We start from the raw sequence: 20,776 nt of genomic DNA, 5'->3' as shown, positions 1-20,776 counted from the left end.
TGCAGGTTCCGTGCTATTTATAAGTCCCAAGCCCATATCAAGCCATGCTGATCCGACATGATTTGCATACATAAATGCGAGCAAATATGACAGAGTAGTAGGAAATACATGATTATACATAGCATCTATAACACCAAAACAGATGAATAAATGATGGTGTAACTACAAAAGGTATGAAGACTCACACATGATATGGATCAACAAAATGGATTACATACATAGGATATATAAATTGATGAGTATATATGATTGGTATGTTAATAAATGATTATATATGTAAGTCAAATAATAATATATTGTCCATCAGGAGGGTCAGACAGGTCCTGAAAGAGTGTACACATCTTGAGTATTAAGATGGCCATTTGTTACAGGTTTTTATAAATTATTGTTACCCCACATTCCCCACCTCAGTCGGAAAAATGGCGACTGCTCTAGCATGCTCGTTTGGGTTTTTTGCCCTCAGCAGCACCCCGGGGGCGGGTCTACCCCGCGGGTATCCGCCCCTATTTCCACACATTCCCGAATGCCATTGGTTTGCGCCCAGTCAGCCAAGCTTGGATCTGATTGGTAGTGAGAGCTTATTACCGGAAGCAACGCTTTTGAAATCTGGCGCTAAATTATTTGAGGACTGAAGACGGGATGTTGCAGGATTTTTAAAGTGGGATTTAGCTGCATTGCTGAGAAAGAAAAGGTAAGCTTCATTTTTTTTTTTTACATTTTAAGCACATTCAGTAGCTAAAAAATGCTCACCCTCTGTTATTTAAAAACGGTAAAAATATTGGTTTCGTCATTATTTTTTATCACATTACAGGGTTACCTGTGCTGGTGGTTGTGTCTTAATGGCTAACGTTAACTAACAATAGGTTTGGGTTGTTTTTTAGCTTTAGTAGCTAACAGTATTTCTGAATATTACTAAGTACTGTCTGCATAACTTGTTCTACTCTCTTTGAGGTTTAAGAGAGGTTAGCTATTGAACCGATTTTGTAGCTAATACTCTCAGAGCAGCAGCATTAGTAAGCTATTGTTTATGTATATACATTTTCAGAGCTATTCTTTGCTTTATTTATAGAAACACAGTTATGTAGTTACAATTATAAGATACAGTAGTGTGGTCGCTACCCTCAGAGCAGCATTAGATGCAGTAGTGTGGTCGCTACTCTCAGAGCAGCATTAGATACAGTAGTGTGGTCGCTACTCTCAGAGCAGCATTAGATACAGTAGTGTGGTCGCTACCCTCAGAGCAGCATTAGATACAGTAGTGTGGTCACTACCCTCAGAGCAGCATTAGATACAGTAGTGTGGTCGCTACTCTCAGAGCAGCATTAGATACAGTAGTGTGGTCGCTACCCTCAGAGCAGCATTAGATACAGTAGTGTGGTCGCTACCCTCAGAGCAGCATTAGATACAGTAGTGTGGTCGCTACTCTCAGAGCAGCATTAGATACAGTAGTGTGGTCGCTACTCTCAGAGCAGCATTAGATACAGTAGTGTGGTCACTACTCTCAGAGCAGCATTAGATACAGTAGTGTGGTCACTACTCTCAGAGCAGCATTAGATACAGTAGTGTGGTCGCTACCCTCATAGCAGCATTAGATACAGTAGTGTGGTCACTACTCTCAGAGCAGCATTAGATACAGTAGTGTGGTCGCTACCCTCATAGGAGCATTAGATACAGTAGTGTGGTCGCTACTCTCAGAGCAGCATTAGATACAGTAGTGTGGTCGCTACCCTCAGAGCAGCATTAGATGCAGTAGTGTGGTCGCTACTCTCAGAGCAGCATTAGATACAGTAGTGTGGTCGCTACTCTCAGAGCAGCATTAGATACAGTAGTGTGGTCGCTACCCTCAGAGCAGCATTAGATACAGTAGTGTGGTCGCTACCCTCATAGGAGCATTAGATACAGTAGTGTGGTCGCTACTCTCAGAGCAGCATTAGATGCAGTAGTGTGGTCGCTACCCTCAGAGCAGCATTAGATACAGTAGTGTGGTCACTACTCTCAGAGCAGCATTAGATACAGTAGTGTGGTCACTACCCTCAGAGCAGCATTAGATACAGTAGTGTGGTCACTACTCTCAGAGCAGCATTAGATACAGTAGTGTGGTCGCTACTCTCAGAGCAGCATTAGATACAGTAGTGTGGTCGCTACTCTCAGAGCAGCATTAGATACAGTAGTGTGGTCGCTACCCTCAGAGCAGCATTAGATACAGTAGTGTGGTCACTACCCTCAGAGCAGCATTAGATACAGTAGTGTGGTCGCTACCTTCAGAGCAGCATTAGATACAGTAGTGTGGTCACTACCCTCAGAGCAGCATTAGATACAGTAGTGTGGTCACTACCTTCAGAGCAGCATTAGATACAGTAGTGTGGTCGCTACTCTCAGAGCAGCATTAGATACAGTAGTGTGGTCGCTACTCTCAGAGCAGCATTAGATACAGTAGTGTGGTCACTACTCTCAGAGCAGCATTAGATACAGTAGTGTGGTCGCTACTCTCAGAGCAGCATTAGATACAGTAGTGTGGTCGCTACCCTCAGAGCAGCATTAGATACAGTAGTGTGGTCGCTACTCTCAGAGCAGCATTAGATACAGTAGTGTGGTCACTACTCTCAGAGCAGCATTAGATACAGTAGTGTGGTCGCTACTCTCAGAGCAGCATTAGATACAGTAGTGTGGTCACTACTCTCAGAGCAGCATTAGATACAGTAGTGTGGTCACTACCCTCATAGCAGCATTAGATACAGTAGTGTGGTCTCTGCTCTCAGAGCAGCATTAGATACAGTAGTGTGGTCGCTACCCTCAGAGCAGCATTAGATACAGTAGTGTGGTCGCTACCCTCAGAGCAGCATTAGATACAGTAGTGTGGTCACTACCCTCAGAGCAGCATTAGATACAGTAGTGTGGTCGCTACCCTCAGAGCAGCATTAGATACAGTAGTGTGGTCGCTACCCTCAGAGCAGCATTAGATACAGTAGTGTGGTCACTACCCTCAGAGCAGCATTAGATACAGTAGTGTGGTCACTACTCTCAGAGCAGCATTAGATACAGTAGTGTGGTCGCTACTCTCAGAGCAGCATTAGATACAGTAGTGTGGTCACTACCCTCAGAGCAGCATTAGATACAGTAGTGTGGTCGCTACCCTCAGAGCAGCATTAGATACAGTAGTGTGGTCACTACCCTCATAGGAGCATTAGATACAGTAGTGTGGTCGCTACTCTCAGAGCAGCATTAGATACAGTAGTGTGGTCGCTACTCTCAGAGCAGCATTAGATACAGTAGTGTGGTCGCTACCCTCAGAGCAGCATTAGATACAGTAGTGTGGTCGCTACCCTCAGAGCAGCATTAGATACAGTAGTGTGGTCGCTACTCTCAGAGCAGCATTAGATACAGTAGTGTGGTCGCTACTCTCAGAGCAGCATTAGATACAGTAGTGTTTAAATAAATCTTGCTTTCAAAAATAACCTCACAAATATTTGAATCTTAGTGGGGAAAGAATAATTTACATACACTATATTGGCAAAAGTATTTGGTCACCCATCCAAATGATTAATTTCAGGTGCTCCAGTCATTTCAATTTCCACGGTTGTATTAAACCAAGCACCTAGGCAAGCAGCAGACTGCTTCTACAAACAACAATGGGTCTCTCTCAGGAGCTCAGTGAATTCCAGCGTGGTACAGTGATAGGATGCTGCACCTGTGCAACAAGTCCAGTCGTGAAATTTTACTACTCACTACTAAATATTTCAGAGCCTACTGTCAGTGATATTATAACACAGTGGAAGAGACTGGGAACGACAGCGACTTTGTGCTCTGTCAGTGCAAAATAACAGTGGGGTCAGCGGATGCTGAGGAGCACAGTGCACAGAGTTCACCAACTTTCTGCAGTCACTACACCAATCACTACACACCTCCAAACTTCATGTAGCTTCTGATTAGCTCAAGAACAGTAGAGCATAGAGAGACTCATCTATCTATGCCTTATACTTTGGAAATATAGTGTAGTTTAGCAGTCTTTAAAGTAATTGGGTTCTCAAATTATTACTATAACAGTCGATTATAAGCAAAAGTTAAAGAAAGCATTAATCCTTGTTCAACATAAAATACTTTTGATTTAAATCTTTTTTTTTTCTCTCAAACCTATTTTTACAGATGGAAGACTTTTGGGTGAAATCCATTGAACAGTCATTAAGGAAAGAAAGGGATGGGCGAGTTGAACGTCAGATTCATGTCTTGAAAGGCGAAACTCATGAAGATTTCATGAGAACCTATGTTGATGTTCTGCATCTCCAGGGCAGAGGTTACTTCATTTCCCGGAAGTCCAGATCACCAAATCTAATTCAGTGGAAATGTGAGCGTGGAAACAAAGCATCTGGTGCTTCAAGCGGCAATCCTGAGAAAACAAGAGCCAATTCTTGTCCAGCTTATGTTTCATTTCAGTTTGTCACAGATAACAATATTTCTGGATGCATAGTTAGGGTATTGGCTGAGCACAGTGGACATGACATTTCAAATTCCCAGGAAGATGGAGTAAATCGTGTGGATGAAGATTTACTGAATTACATACATGAGTGTCTCTCACAGGGACTTTCAAATTCAGAGATACTGTTAAGAACTGTGAGGTGGTTTCGCACATATGGCAAAAATGACCTCAGAGACAGAAGATATTTTCTCACTCAAAAGGATATCACTGGAATCCGTGCTGGTTTCAATGCCAGACAGAGATTTGACAGAAACGACAGTATATCAGTGGACAGATTAATAAAAGCAGATCTGCAGGACAGCATACTCTATTACCAGCCTTTATCCCACAAGGAACATCAGCCACTAATTATTGTGTTTAGTTCTCAGTGGCAGCAGGAACAGTGCAAACAGTTTGGATCTTCAATGATTTTTGTTGATGCAACTTACAAAGGTGTTACTCAGTATGGATTCGCATTCTATGCAGTGCTTGTGAAAACCTCGGAGGGGAAAGGAGTCCCTGTTGCCTTTTTTGTAATGAGTGAAGAATCCACAAGCAACATTGAAATCTGTCTGAGGAAACTCCAGGAGGCAGCTAACCTTTTCAGCCCAAGGTAAATTTAATTTCTGCATAACCACTAAAATATTACACCAGCATTAAGTAACATTTTGTTCATTGTCATTGTTTATTAAATCTGAGTTTTTTTTATTATTGGTTCAATCATTGGTACATAATTGTTCAAGAATGAATTAAAATGTTAGCAGTATTCATAAGACTACCTAACCCTATGACTAAGATGCTAACATAAGCATGTAAAAAGTATTATTTCACCATTCTTCAATTGTCAAAAGGCTTTGTATGTCTGTTTTGAAATGTTAATGTTTGTGTATAGTCTTATGAAAGCTGCCATAAAGTGTTTTACATAGAATTTTATTTGTAATGTCATGTAGGTGTGTAATGGTGGACAAGGATATCAAAGAAATCAACGCAATCAAAGCTGTGTTTCCTCATTCAGCAGTACTATTATGCTGGTTTCATGTGCTTCAGGTAAATATTTTTTATTAATTTAGAGGAATAGTAAATGTTTTTAAAAAATCACCTCCATTTGTAGTTAAATTAAAAATTTACTATTAATTGTAATGTATAGTAAAAGTTGGTGGAAACCATGTCAAACATTTTATTTACCAAAGTCATTTCATTAAAGGGTAGAACACGGGAAACTAATATTTAGTAACAAAACATTTTAAAGTGTGGTTCATGTTACAGTGCCTTGCAAATGTATTTGGGCCTTGAAATTTTCAGCCTTCGGAATCCAATCAAGAATTTGTGGAAAGAGCTGAATCTGCGGTTCACAAACAATATTTTTCCAACCTCACTGAACTTGAGCTGTTTTGCAAGGAAAGAATGGGAAAAATGTCAGTCTCTCAATGTGCAAAACTGATAGAGACAAACCCCAAGCGACTTGCTTCTGTAATCACAGGTGGCACTACAAAATATTAACACAAGGGACCAAATAATATTGAACACCCCACTTTTCAGTTTTTTTTATTCTAAAAAAAGTTGTGCCAAAAGATTGAAAAGTTCAACAGGGCTGAATACTTCTGTATATTAGGTCAACATATTATGGTCAAATTATATTTTTGTAGCTTATAATGGGCAAGAATGTTAATCTTCAGGTGGTTATGTGTCAAATACATTTTCACAATTTTATGTTGTTGCAGGCTGTACACCGGTGGCTTATTAGGCGTGATGGAGGTCACTTGAACACTTCAGCTAGAAATATGGTGATTAAAGGCATGGTGTCCTTAAAACAATGCACGAGTGTAAGTGATCTATAGTTAATGAAGAATGTGTGAAAAATAAATCTGTTTGGCCCTGATGAAGCTAATCAATTCCTTTATGTTTTTTTTGATATTTTGATTACACAGGCAGAAGAGTTCCAGAAAATGTCAGAGGACCTGCTTGCAAGAATAGAAACAGAAACACAGAGCACTCAAGTCTGTGATTACCTTCGCAAGAATTGGCTGACAAATGCAGAAATGTGGTCAAATTTTGGACGTTTGTTTTATCACCACCAAAGTGAAACAAACAATGTCGTTGAGAGGTAAAATCTGTATAAGCTTTACATGCTTGATTCACATTTTATAAATGTAATTAATATGCAGTCAAGTTACAGTATTATGACTACCTTCTCATTTTTTACGCTCAGTTTTTTTCAGCTTCACTGAGCATATAGAAGCACATTTGTTGTTCTATAATGAAAAAAAAAATAGTCCTTCTCTGCATACTTTGTAAGAAGGTGGTAACAATATTGTGACTTAACTGAGGTTATGTAAGCAGATTGTTTGGTTTCTATTTTAATTTTTTTTTTCTTTTTTTACTTTGTGTGTGGGGATATAAGATTTTTCCTAGGCCTCAAGTACGGTTTCTTCTGCGGCTATTCAAACAAAAGAGTTGACGATCTTCTCCGTTTGCTGAATGATGACGTTGTGCCGTACTACAAGTAAGCATTTCTATGAGAAAAACCTTTTTACTGCACTTACAATAGATCACTCTGTGTGTAATACATTTATATAACATAAGTTTCACATTTTGAACTGAATTATAGAATTAAGGTAACTTTTCAAATATATTCTTTTTTTTTAGATAGCCCTGCGTAGTCTGTTTCTCATTGAAATTGTAAAGAACAACTATTAAAACAATTCTACACTTTTATTTTAGGTAATTATACAGAGTGAATTGCTCAAGTTTAACATGAACTGGGGAAAAAAACAAACAATGTTGTTTAATTAAACAGGCATTTGGGAGATCTGCAGGCTGCTGGCAGAACAAATTCAAAATCTCCCCAGGATGTGTCTGAAGCTGCACAAAGGATGAAATCTAATGGACTTGGCCAAAGTGTGACCTACAACTCAGAAGGCCAGTTTAGCATTCCCTCAGAGACCATTCCTGGTCATGTGTATTCTGTGAACTTGGTTTATATGACTTGTGATTGTAAATATGCTTTAAAAGGCAATTTGTGTAAACATTTAGAGTTTGCAAAGATGATTTCTGCTGAAAATGGAACAGAGGTTGAGGACATACGCCAACGGGTGGCAAATGCACTCTGGACAGCCCAAGATTACACTGTGCATATGAACTCTGTTATAGTGGACAGTGGTACACAGCTAGGCATTGTAAACATGGAGACAGAAAAATGCTCTTGCTTGACAAGTAGCTTAGGAGAGGCATGTGTGTGCTTGAAGGTGTTGTGGAACTTAACGCAAAAGGCTCATACGGAGGAATCAAATCCACCTGAAATATCAAAACCAAATGATCACACGTATTCAATGGCAAATCAGGCACAGACACTGCAACCAAATTCATCAAAGTGGTGTATAAAGAAATTAGTGACTGATTTAAATGAATGGTGTAATAGCACAGACTACAAGCCATCCCTTGATATGTTTTCAGCAGTGAAGCATGCTCACCACATAATGTTTGGGAAATACACTAGGATTTGCAGAAAAAGAAAGATTGAGAGACTCCATCCTTACAGAAAATCTATCGAGTTGTCTAGAAAGAGAGCTTTGAATGTGCACAACTATCAGCTTGCAAAACCTGGTAAGAGACTTCTTTATACTTCCCGTCCAGATTCGACCTTCCAAAAGAAACGGGGAAAGCCTTCCAGCAACCGCGCAAAGTCAATGAGGGATGTCTACACAAAAGACTGAGAATCCTACTATTAGTGCTACTAGCTCCAATTGCTTATAGCAAATTTCGATGTAATCTGTATGTAACTTTTAAAATGAACTGTCTTTGTAGTTTAAAACCTCAGTATGCAATTACAAGAAGTGTGTTATGTAATTGTTTGAGAAGAGAGGGAGAAATAACTTCAAGTATGCTGCTCTTGTAAAGGTTTTAATTTCCAAAGTTAAGCATTAGCACTGACAAAGTTTTGTTTTATTATTTTTTTTATGTGTTTGTAAAGTAGTACAAAAGTTAACATTTGAAAAAAAGTACACAAAATACAATAAAGAACTATCAAGTGGAAAAGCTTTTGTTAAAGACTAGCACTTTTTTTAACTGCAACTAAACAAACAAAACACTGCTGCATGCACAGCACAATTGCTTTAACTTTCTTCTGTAAGCTGCCGTATGACTTGACGTAGGTACGCCTCCAGAATTTGAACAGAGACCTCAAATGTCTTTGGCCCCAGTCCATGAGTCACTGTGTTGTACCGACTCATGAACGGAGCCAAGACATTTTTGGTTTGTCCTAAGAACTCCCTGTTTGGAAAAGGCAAAGCAATATGTTAAAACCAAGTCAGTTTAAGTATTTCAAGGTGACAGTCTTGATTGTATTAGCATAAAACCAGTGACAGGGTCTTGGCAGATTAACTACCTTTGGGGTAAGAAGCAAACTTTGTACATTTAATCTCAATTCTATTAATTTTACAATTTACTGTACACGGTTTTATACAAAAAATATTTTACTTACTGAACAGACTTTGCTTTCAGGAGATCTGTTGCCTTGTCCTGTGAAGATTGCTGCGTTTCAGCAGCTGACTGGAAATCTATATGCCTACTGGCAAGCTTTCCCAGGTCCACAGCTAGGTCATCAGCTTCATCTGTAAGAGATTTTTAAGGGGAAATACAACTGATTTTACAATCTCTCTATATGATTAAAGTGTCAAGATGGAAACCAAGTCATTAAGAGTGGGTTTGGTGCAGCAATCTCTGTTCTAGAAAACACAGGTCCAGTCATAGGAATCAGACATACACATCTAAGAGCTCGAAATGACAAGGTTATGATTATACACTTTTACAATAGTTATAAAAGGATTTTAGCCTTTAAATGGGGATACATAAATGCAATAAGAAGACTACTACAATACCAACTGCCACTGCACTAAAAGTAATAATATTCTATGAAAAATGGATGTTCTTTTTTTTGTACATGCAGATGTTTTAAGGCAAAGTAGTATCAACATTCCACATAAATCTGTTTCAATGGTAGGATAAATATATTTGATGTATTCGCACTGTATATACTGTGACCTCTCCTATTAGCGCTTTTGTCAGGATATCTGTACATTTAACTATATATATATATATATATATATATATATATATATATATATATATATATATATATATATATATAATGTGTATATATATAGTATGGATGCTGAGGTTACCTTCTGTTAATTTTGAACACATGGATGTGAGACGGGTCACTGGGGGAGGGATTATACCAGCAGCTTCCAGTTCCCCTTTCAGGGAGTCTTTATTGGATTTTGCTGTCCGCAGATATGACACAAGCCCATTTAAAGACAGAAACTCTGGGGGACCAATGCGACGCTGAATTTCATCCAGGCTGACGCGATACCTGTAAGTTACATGAAAAAATTTATTTGGCATATTAAAAAATGTCAAAAAAAGAGAGAATAAACTGTTTTATACCTTCTTTTTTCTCTGAAATTGCTTGATTTCAGGAGGGATTCCACCATGAAGACTTTTTCAGTGGGTAAGAAATTAACTGGCCTGTCTCCACCTATACAGGACTAATTGAAGAATTATATTAACATTTAGCTAAATCAGAAGTAGACAAAAAAACTGCAGTGTTCAGGGAACGTGCAGTATGTATACAAGTTAAAATCTATATTAAATATCTAGAAAATTGATTTGGAAGTGTGCTTTTACTTAGGTTAATTGGTGTTTGCAGAGTTAAAGAATCAAACTTTATTGCATGTGAAGGACATACCTGAGCTTGTGGTTCTTGCACAGGCTCTTGTTCGATACCTTTCCTGAGATTTGGACTGGATTGGACCTGGGGAAAAAATATCATTATCAAAATAGGATTAGAAACCACACTACTGTATCTAATGCTGCTCTGAGGGTAGCGACCACACTACTGTATCTAATGCTGCTCTGAGAGTAGCGACCACACTACTGTATCTAATGCTGCTCTGAGAGTAGCGACCACACTACTGTATCTAATGCTGCTCTGAGAGTAGCGACCACACTACTGCATCTAATGCTGCTCTGAGAGTAGAGACCACACTACTGTATCTAATGCTGCTCTGAGAGTAGCGACCACACTACTGCATCTAATGCTGCTCTGAGAGTAGCGACCACACTACTGTATCTAATGCTGCTCTGAGAGTAGCGACCACACTACTGTATCTAATGCTGCTCTGAGAGTAGTGACCACACTACTGTATCTAATGCTGCTCTGAGAGTAGTGACCACACTACTGTATCTAATGCTGCTCTGAGGGTAGCGACCACACTACTGTATCTAATGCTGCTCTGAGGGTAGTGACCACACTACTGTATCTAATGCTGCTCTGAGAGTAGCGACCACACTACTGTATCTAATGCTGCTCTGAGGGTAGTGACCACACTACTGTATCTAATGCTGCTCTGAGAGTAGCGACCACACTACTGTATCTAATGCTGCTCTGAGGGTAGCGACCACACTACTGTATCTAATGCTGCTCTGAGAGTAGCGACCACACTACTGTATCTAATGCTGCTCTGAGAGTAGCGACCACACTACTGTATCTAATGCTGCTCTGAGAGTAGCGACCACACTACTGTATCTAATGCTGCTCTGAGAGTAGTGACCACACTACTGTATCTAATGCTGCTCTGAGAGTAGTGACCACACTACTGTATCTAATGCTGCTCTGAGAGTAGCGACCACACTACTGTATCTAATGCTGCTCTGAGAGTAGCGACCACACTACTGCATCTAATGCTGCTCTGAGAGTAGCGACCACACTACTGTATCTAATGCTGCTCTGAGAGTAGCGACCACACTACTGTATCTAATGCTGCTCTGAGAGTAGCGACCACACTACTGTATCTAATGCTGCTCTGAGAGTAGCGACCACACTACTGTATCTAATGCTGCTCTGAGAGTAGCGACCACACTACTGTATCTAATGCTGCTCTGAGAGTAGCGACCACACTACTGTATCTAATGCTGCTCTGAGAGTAGCGACCACACTACTGTATCTAATGCTGCTCTGAGAGTAGTGACCACACTACTGTATCTAATGCTGCTCTGAGAGTAGTGACCACACTACTGTATCTAATGCTGCTCTGAGAGTAGCGACCACACTACTGTATCTAATGCTGCTCTGAGAGTAGCGACCACACTACTGTATCTAATGCTGCTCTGAGAGTAGCGACCACACTACTGTATCTAATGCTCCTATGAGGGTAGCGACCACATTACTGTATCTAATAAATCAAACTTTATTGCATGTGAAGGACATACCTGAGCTTGTGGTTCTTGTACAGGCTCTTGTTCGATACCTTTCCCGAGATTTGGACTGGATTGGACCTGGGGAAAAAATATCATTATCAAAATAGGATTAGAAACCACACTACTGTATCTAATGCTGCTCTGAGAGTAGCGACCACACTACTGTATCTAATGCTGCTCTGAGAGTAGCGACCACACTACTGTATCTAATGCTGCTCTGAGAGTAGCGACCACACTACTGTATCTAATGCTCCTATGAGGGTAGCGACCACACTACTGTATCTAATGCTGCTCTGAGAGTAGCGACCACACTACTGTATCTAATGCTGCTCTGAGAGTAGCGACCACACTACTGTATCTAATGCTGCTCTGAGAGTAGCGACCACACTACTGTATCTAATGCTGCTCTGAGAGTAGCGACCACACTACTGTATCTAATGCTCCTATGAGGGTAGCGACCACATTACTGTATCTAATAAATCAAACTTTATTGCATGTGAAGGACATACCTGAGCTTGTGGTTCTTGCACAGGCTCTTGTTCGATACCTTTCCCGAGATTTGGACTGGATTGGACCTGGGGAAAAAATATCATTATCAAAATAGGATTAGAAACCACACTACTGTATCTAATGCTGCTCTGAGAGTAGCGACCACACTACTGTATCTAATGCTGCTCTGAGAGTAGCGACCACACTACTGTATCTAATGCTGCTCTGAGAGTAGCGACCACACTACTGTATCTAATGCTGCTCTGAGAGTAGCGACCACACTACTGTATCTAATGCTCCTATGAGGGTAGCGACCACACTACTGTATCTAATGCTGCTCTGAGAGTAGCGACCACACTACTGTATCTAATGCTGCTCTGAGAGTAGCGACCACACTACTGTATCTAATGCTGCTCTGAGAGTAGCGACCACACTACTGTATCTAATGCTGCTCTGAGAGTAGCGACCACACTACTGTATCTAATGCTCCTATGAGGGTAGCGACCACATTACTGTATCTAATAAATCAAACTTTATTGCATGTGAAGGACATACCTGAGCTTGTGGTTCTTGTACAGGCTCTTGTTCGATACCTTTCCCGAGATTTGGACTGGATTGGACCTGGGGAAAAAATATCATTATCAAAATAGGATTAGAAACCACACTACTGTATCTAATGCTGCTCTGAGAGTAGCGACCACACTACTGTATCTAATGCTGCTCTGAGAGTAGTGACCACACTACTGTATCTAATGCTGCTCTGAGAGTAGCGACCACACTACTGTATCTAATGCTGCTCTGAGAGTAGCGACCACACTACTGTATCTAATGCTGCTCTGAGAGTAGCGACCACACTACTGTATCTAATGCTCCTATGAGGGTAGCGACCACACTACTGTATCTAATGCTGCTCTGAGAGTAGCGACCACACTACTGTATCTAATGCTCCTATGAGGGTAGCGACCACACTACTGTATCTAATGCTCCTATGAGGGTAGCGACCACACTACTGTATCTAATGCTGCTCTGAGAGTAGCGACCACACTACTGTATCTAATGCTGCTCTGAGAGTAGCGACCACACTACTGTATCTAATGCTGCTCTGAGAGTAGCGACCACACTACTGTATCTAATGCTGCTCTGAGAGTAGCGACCACACTACTGTATCTAATGCTGCTCTGAGAGTAGCGACCACACTACTGTATCTAATGCTGCTCTGAGAGTAGCGACCACACTACTGTATCTAATGCTGCTCTGAGAGTAGCGACCACACTACTGTATCTAATGCTGCTCTGAGAGTAGCGACCACACTACTGTATCTAATGCTGCTCTAAAAGTAGTGACCACACTACTGTATCTAATGCTGCTCTAAAAGTAGTGACCACACTACTGTATCTAATGCTGCTCTGAGAGTAGTGACCACACTACTGTATCTAATGCTGCTCTGAGGGTAGTGACCACACTACTGTATCTAATGCTGCTCTGAGGGTAGTGACCACACTACTGTATCTAATGATGCTCTGAGAGTAGCGACCACACTACTGTATCTAATGCTGCTCTGAGAGTAGCGACCACACTACTGTATCTAATGCTGCTCTGAGAGTAGCGACCACACTACTGTATCTAATGCTGCTCTGAGGGTAGTGACCACACTACTGTATCTAATGCTGCTCTGAGAGTAGCGACCACATTACTGTATCTAATGCTGCTCTGAGGGTAGCGACCACATTACTGTATCTAATGCTGCTCTGAGGGTAGCGACCACATTAATGTATCTAATGCTGCTCTGAGGGTAGCGACCACACTACTGTATCTAATGCTGCTCTGAGAGTAGTGACCACACTACTGTATCTAATGCTGCTCTGAGAGTAGCGACCACACAACTGTATCTAATGCTGCTCTGAGGGTAGCGACCACACTACTGTATCTAATGCTGCTCTGAGAGTAGTGACCACACTACTGTATCTAATGCTGCTCTGAGAGTAGTGACCACACTACTGTATCTAATGCTGCTCTGAGGGTAGTGACCACACTACTGTATCTAATGCTGCTCTGAGGGTAGTGACCACACTACTGTATCTAATGCTGCTCTGAGGGTAGTGACCACACTACTGTATCTAATGCTGCTCTGAGGGTAGCGACCACACTACTGTATCTAATGCTGCTCTGAGGGTAGTGACCACACTACTGTATCTAATGCTGCTATGAGGGTAGTGACCACACTACTGTATCTAATAAATCAAACTTTATTGCATGTGAAGGATATACCTGAGCTTGTGGTTCTTGTGCTCGCTCAGAACCTTTCTCCACGTTTGTAGTGGTTGGGACCTGAGAAGGAGCATTATGTTAATAAATGAACAATATAAACAGTGAACTGTATTTTACCTGTATATATCCTATTTTCACAATACATTAATTAATTCACACATACACATTATCTCTCTCTCTCTCTTTATTTTTCTCTCTTTTCTCTCTCTCTCTCTCTCTGTCTTCCTCTAAAACAGTAACCAATAATTTTACTCTGAGATAAATGTTTTTGTTAGGTAACCAGCACACATTCTTCTTTGTGAGCATTAATCTGCATTTTGTAGCCCTACAACACCTGTACCTCTACTCTACGTCTCTTTACATTCTTTCTACGACGCATCTGCAAAGACAAAAACATAACAAATAAAGCCACACTTAAAACAGGACAGTGTTGGTTAATTTAGCTACTAGCAATCTGACATAATTCCAATGGGTAGCTAGCTGGCTGGCTGGCATGCTAACTGGTTAGCAAGCAAAGTTTTCTGAATTAGCCAAAGATAGTTTGCTAGTTATGTTTAGTTAGCACCTAGCCAGCCTAACTATACTAAAACCGCTGTTTTTAACGTAACACATACCTTGTTTCCACCCAGCCTCGTTTTTGTCTGCTTTCCTTGTGTTTTTACTTAAAAGTAAACTCTCACAACCAATCAGGTACACTCTCACAACCAATCAGATCCAAGCTTGGCTGACTGGGCGCAAACCAATGGCATTTAGGAATGTGTGAAATAGGGGCGGATACCCGCGGGGTAGACCCGCCCCCGGGGTGCTGCTGAGGGCAAAAAACCCAAACGAGCCTCTAGCATAGTGTGGCACGTCAAACATGGCATCAGGCAATAGCAACCCAACCGGAGCCTATGATACAGCAGGGTACACCAGGAGCCAAGGTATAGGCAAGCCAGCCCCGAACTAAGTCAAGGTCAGGAAGCCCCCCCTGAGAACCAGATGCAATAACTGATCAGGCAGTCACAGGTCAATAGGTCGTACCTGAAACAGATTATCTCATAGTTCCCCTATGAGAGTCGTGTAAGCTAACCAAAACAATGCACACACCGTAGGCCCCACCGATGTAAGGGGCTCCTCTTCACTTGTATTGGGAATGTGGGCGTAGGAAAAAGTAGTCAATTCAAGCCAATTAAGCCTGTCAAAGTAGACAAGTGATCCAAAATAAGCCTGTCCCCCCTTTCGCACAATATACATATCCAACGTCAAACATTTCACCAAACAGTGAAAGGCACTCGTAGAATACAATAAGTCAAATAATAATGTGAAATAATGGAGCAATGGGACGAAAATGCAAAGGGTGCTCGATTAAGTAGTCCACAGAGTTGGAGAAGAAATGCAAAGATCAAAAAACGAGTACAAAGTTCAAATCCAGAAAACAGGAAGTAGCAAAAAAAAGGTAAAACGATGGTCTTCCGCCTTTTGTGACTTTACGCCACGTAGAAAGGCACGGTGCAGGTCAAGGGAGAGGTTACTAGCACTTCACCCTGACCCGTAGTCTCCAGGGAAAGGGTCGAAGGACATAAAATGACAAGTCAGTCCGACATTAGAATAATAAGGAAACGTGAATCACAGCGCATTGGACAATAAGACCAGAAATATTTTGCTTAACCAAAATTTTTTAACACAAGGAACAACAAAACAAACATCAAAATAAAATAAAATACGAAAGAATCATATCCAATGTCATTAACATAGCGTTCTATTGACCAGAAAATAACCAGGAAAAAGAAAGAAATTGAGCAGCCTGTGAGTTTTGTACATGGGCGTGTAAAATATCTATAGATGAATTACAGAAGAATATGTAAAAACTTTGATGAGATTGTGTACAAAGTGCTGTTTTATATGAACTTACAGAGCATTAATGGGGGTTAACATTTAATTTCTTATAATTTACAATCAAAACCAGAAAAAGCTTATATGAAGTGACTGTCCCAATCACATTTCACAAAGTTAGATCTGTAATACAAAGAAACAAATTAAGTAATTTATTTATCAATCATGTATTGATAATCCACCCCTAACAAAAACATTTTGTCCCAAAAATGAATGTTATGTTTCATAGTTACTGACCGCCAGGGCGGTGCTTAATGTGAATGTATTCCCTGCCGTGCCCACGGCGAACCGAGAGTTGTATACCAACGAAGTCACTACACGTGACACAGCGTGTGACGCAAGCGGGGTATAAATGCCCCCTGGCACTCGCTGCTCCTCCTCTTTTTCTTCTCGCCCAGAACCGATTGAGTGCAGCTCGCTTCAGAGCTCGGATTCCGACCTCTAGAGCTGTTTTTTTCATCATCTTTTTCTTCTCCTTTTTTCTTCTCCTATTTTGGATTACTCGTCGCCAGTACCCACACGAAGCTTGGGGCTGCATTTCCCGTCGAAGCTCGAAACCAGTGAGGACTCCCACCGTAGTTCTAACCTAGCTTCAGTACCTGTCCGCTGCCTCAGTTATCGTGCGCTCGGTACACCGAGTTCACTTTGACCGCAGCGAAGCGCTCGGCGCCGGGATTAGCCTCAGCTAACGCCCCCACGAGCGGCTATCTACACTGTGGTGTCTTCGCCGGAGCCGACACGGTGAGTACTCTCTCCTTAGCTCTACTAGCGTACGCCTAACGAGTTATCTGCCCTAGCTAGCTAGTGCTCGGTACACCGAGTTCATTTAGCCGGCTACGAATCGCTCGACGCCGGGGTTAACCAGAGGCTAGCGGCCCCACGAGTAGCTATCAGCCGAGCGGCTGTCAGCACTGCTGTGTCTCTCAACCGTAGCTCTAACTAGCGCAAACTCCTCGTGAGCTATCTGCTTCAGCTAGCTGGTGCTCGGTACACCGAGTGACTTAGCGGGCAGCGAGGCGCTCGACGCCCGAAGCGAGCCAGCGGCCACCGCGAGCGGCTGTCAGACCCCCCCCCCGGAGCCGCGGCCTACCTAGCGCTGCTATGCTATCCTCGATTAGCTGCATGCACTGCCAGGCCGTCCTGGAGCCCGACGACGGACACCGACTGTGCCCGTCGTGCCTGGGCTTGGACCATCTGCGCGAAGCACTCACAGACCCATGCATCGACTGCGCGATGATTCCCATGGCTATCCGCCACGAGCGGCTAGCGGGCCTGGAAGCACGAAGCGAGGCATCCCTCCCCGCGACAACGCCCAAGGCTCGGGGAAAACGGAGCGCGGATAGCTCGTTAGAGCCACCGCGAAAAAAGAAAGGCTATGGAGCTCTCTCTAACTGTGTGGACTCGGTTGTATCGGAGTTACACCAGCTAAAGAACCTGATCTTAGCTATGAACAGCCAGACACAGGACCGAGCAGGTGAGAGCCCCTCGGTCGAGTTTAAGGAGTCTGTTTCGCCAAGGCGGGAGGCTGAGTTTGACGTTCTCTCAACGGCTGCCTCCAACGCGAACTTTACGCAAGGGTCGGCTCTCGAGCACGAGATGGGGTTCGGATCTTTTCCGACCGATAGCTCTCCTGCACCTCCACACTCCCTGTCTTCAGATGGAGCCAAGGGAAGTGAGGACACACACCCCGCAGCCTCTCGCAGGGCTTCAGTGGAAGAGACGCTTAAGTTAGCCTTAGCTAGGCTAGGCCTGGATACACCAGCAGCAGGGAGCGTACGCTCTAACGCGCTGTTTAAACGCCTGGAAGCGGGTGCTTTCGCGGTGCCGCCTTGTCAGGACTTCGTGTCTGAATTCTCGGCTGCCTTTCAGAGCAAAAAAGCAGGTCGGCCGACGGAGACGGCGCGCTTGCTAGCATCCATGGCCGGAGCGGCTGACTATGGACTGGCCTCCATGCCTGCGATCGACCCCTGTGTGGCTTCCACGGTGGTTTCGCCAGACGAAGCGCTACGGCCGGAACCTCGCTGCCCGAGCGCGGAGTGTAGGCGCACGGACGAGCTGGTTGTTAAAATGCACAACTCAGCGACGCGGATGGGGAGACTGCTGAATTCCCTCTGCATCCTGCTCATTGCGCTGCAGAATTCCCCCGCATCCACGGAGGACTCAAATAGCTCGGAGGAGCTTCTGAATCTAGCCCTCTTGACCGCGGGTTACATGACCCACGATACTGGTCGGCTCGTCGCTACGAGCCTGCATGCTCGGCGCCAGGTGTGGCTGGCCCAATCCTCTCTGCCCGAACCTTGCCGAGCTACGCTGCGGTCCGTGCCTCTCAAACCCGGGTCTCTCTTCGGACCAGCAGCCAAGGAAGCCCTGGAACGACGATCCTCCCTGACGGAGGCTCGAAAGCTGCATAATACCGGGCAACCACAGAGTTTTCGTCGCCCACTACAGCGGGCTCGAGGACACGATAGAGAGAGGTGCTTCGGAGCCGCAGCTCCGCCGCCGTGCCCCGCAGGCCCCACGGTCCCGCCGAGAGCGCCTAGGCGACCCACCCTTCCAAGCCGCGCGCAGCTGCCGCTGCTGACCGCTGCTGACCGCCACTGACATGCTACGGCCGGTGACGCTGTTGCTCTCACCATCACATTTGGCCTACTGGACAGAGATGATCTCAGACCCGTGGGCTCTGAGCACCATGACAGTGGGTTACAGACTGCAGTTTCGCCGCCGGCCACCAGTATGTCCTCGCCCTACGGTGACCAAAGTTCGGGATCCCGTTCGGGCTGCAAGCCTCTCCCAGGAGATAGGCTCCCTGCTGGCCAGAGGAGCCATAGAGTTAGTAGACCCTCAAGTTCACCCCGAGGGGTTCCGAAGAAAGACGGCGGTTTGAGACCGATCTTAGATCTCCGTCGCCTGAACAAATTTTTGAAAGTTCTTCCGTTCCGGATGTTACACACCGCGACTGTTCTCCACGCGGTTTCCGAAGCGGAGTGGTTCACCCTAGTGGATCTCAAAGACGCCTACTTTCACGTTCCAATCGTTCCAGAACACAGACGGTTTCTCAGGTTCGCCTTCCGAGACAGGGTATTCCAGTTCAGAGTGCTACCGTTCGGCCTTTCACTGGCACCAAGGGTGTTCACGAGATGTATGCGGGCGGCCCTGTCCCCCCTTATGGCTCAGGGGCTGAAAATCTTGCCCTATCTAGACGACTGGCTGCTGTGTGCCCCCTCGGAGCAGAGGGCTCACACAGACACACTCAGATTACTGCAGCACACGCAAGCGCTGGGGCTCTCGGTGAACTGGAACAAGAGTGTTTTAATTCCTGCTCAGTCCATAACCTTTTTAGGCATGGTCTTGGATTCACGTCGCATGTTGGCCACCCTGCCTTCAGCTCGCGCTGCGGCTATACTATCGGCCATTCACAGCCTCAGGTGGGGCGCCGAGGTGCAGTATGTGAGGCTTTTGCGACTACAAGGTCTTCTCACCGCCGCTGCGCAGGTGGTGGCACTGGGGAAGCTCCACATCCGACCATTTCAGATGTGGCTCATCAGTCTGAAACTGGATGCGGCACGGCACAGGCACACACGCGTTCTCATTACCAGCGAGTGCTTGGCTGCCCTCGATGTCTGGAACTCTGCACCCTTCCTGCTGTCAGGGGTAACGATGGGACAGATTCCTTCTCGCAGAGAAGTGATCACTACAGACGCGTCAGCCACAGGTTGGGGGGCTGTCTGGAACCACAGCGCAGTGCAGGGTGTTTGGTCCATGCGGCAGGCGCGAGACCACATCAACATCCTGGAGTTACGTGCCATAGTGCTCGCCCTGAGACATTTTCTCCCGGTGCTCCGCGGCAGACATGTCTTGGTGAGATCGGACAATGTGTCAGCAGTCTATCATGTAAACCACTTCGGCGGAACACGGTCCCGCAGGCTATTAATGCTGGCACAAGAACTCTGGACGTGGGCTCACCCCAGAGTGTTATCTCTGAGAGCATCTCATGTGACAGGCGCCACCAATGTCACGGCGGATGCGCTCTCTCGCCGTTCTCTTCACCCAGGACGATGGAAGCTACACCCGCGTGTGGTACAGCTGGTGTGGGAACGGTTCGGGGAGGCTCGAGTAGACCTCTTTGCCTCTCCAGACACGACACACTGCCCTCTCTGGTTTTCGGAGATGGCACTATACAGCCCATTGGGCCAGGATGCCCTGGCTCACAGCTGGCCGAGAACTCTGCTCTATGCCTTTCCCCCTTTGCCTCTGATTCCGGCTGTATTGGACAGAGTACGCCTGGAACAGCATCGGGTCCTCTTGGTGGCCCCGAAGTGGCCGTATCAAACATGGTTTCCAACGCTGCTGTCTTTGCTCCATGGGGTTCCATGGGAACTTCCGTGTCGAGCAGACCTGCTTTCACAGCTGAATGGACAGGTGTGGCACCCACGT

At 44.3% G+C, this 20,776-nt stretch overlaps 1 protein-coding gene and 1 long non-coding RNA gene across 15 annotated transcripts; one reads left to right on the top strand and one right to left on the bottom strand.

Annotated features, from left to right (window-relative positions):
- Positions 1 to 6,883: 6,883 nt before the first annotated feature.
- On the top strand, positions 6,884 to 8,488 carry LOC125794545 (uncharacterized). The gene is made up of 2 exons (XR_007433646.1): positions 6,884 to 6,956; positions 7,251 to 8,488. It is a non-coding gene; the product is annotated as an uncharacterized LOC125794545 (long non-coding RNA).
- LOC111193562 (transcription factor AP-2-alpha) lies at positions 8,338 to 15,896 on the bottom strand. 14 transcript variants are annotated; one of them, XM_049473621.1, is made up of 11 exons: positions 15,082 to 15,896; positions 14,808 to 14,846; positions 14,468 to 14,527; positions 12,755 to 12,820; positions 12,220 to 12,285; positions 11,723 to 11,788; positions 10,200 to 10,265; positions 9,899 to 9,999; positions 9,634 to 9,824; positions 8,934 to 9,063; positions 8,338 to 8,722 (listed from the first exon to the last, which is right to left on the bottom strand). In XM_049473621.1, the coding sequence occupies exons 2-11, from the start codon at positions 14,844 to 14,846 to the stop codon at positions 8,566 to 8,568; spliced, it is 942 nt and encodes a 313-aa protein (XP_049329578.1). In that variant the 5' UTR covers positions 15,082 to 15,896; the 3' UTR covers positions 8,338 to 8,565. The 14 variants fall into 14 exon arrangements, with proteins under 14 accessions (XP_049329578.1, XP_049329577.1, XP_049329576.1 ...); XM_049473620.1 differs by lacking the exon at positions 15,082 to 15,896 and having other exon boundaries at positions 8,943 to 9,063; positions 14,808 to 15,064; XM_049473619.1 differs by lacking the exon at positions 15,082 to 15,896 and having other exon boundaries at positions 14,808 to 15,063.
- Positions 15,897 to 20,776: the final 4,880 nt, after the last annotated feature.

This window comes from Astyanax mexicanus, unplaced genomic scaffold (genome assembly GCF_023375975.1).
Source record: "Astyanax mexicanus isolate ESR-SI-001 unplaced genomic scaffold, AstMex3_surface scaffold_41, whole genome shotgun sequence".
In the NCBI taxonomy this organism is placed as follows: Eukaryota; Metazoa; Chordata; class Actinopteri; order Characiformes; family Acestrorhamphidae; genus Astyanax; species Astyanax mexicanus.
This window is presented reverse-complemented; position numbering and strand designations above follow the sequence as displayed.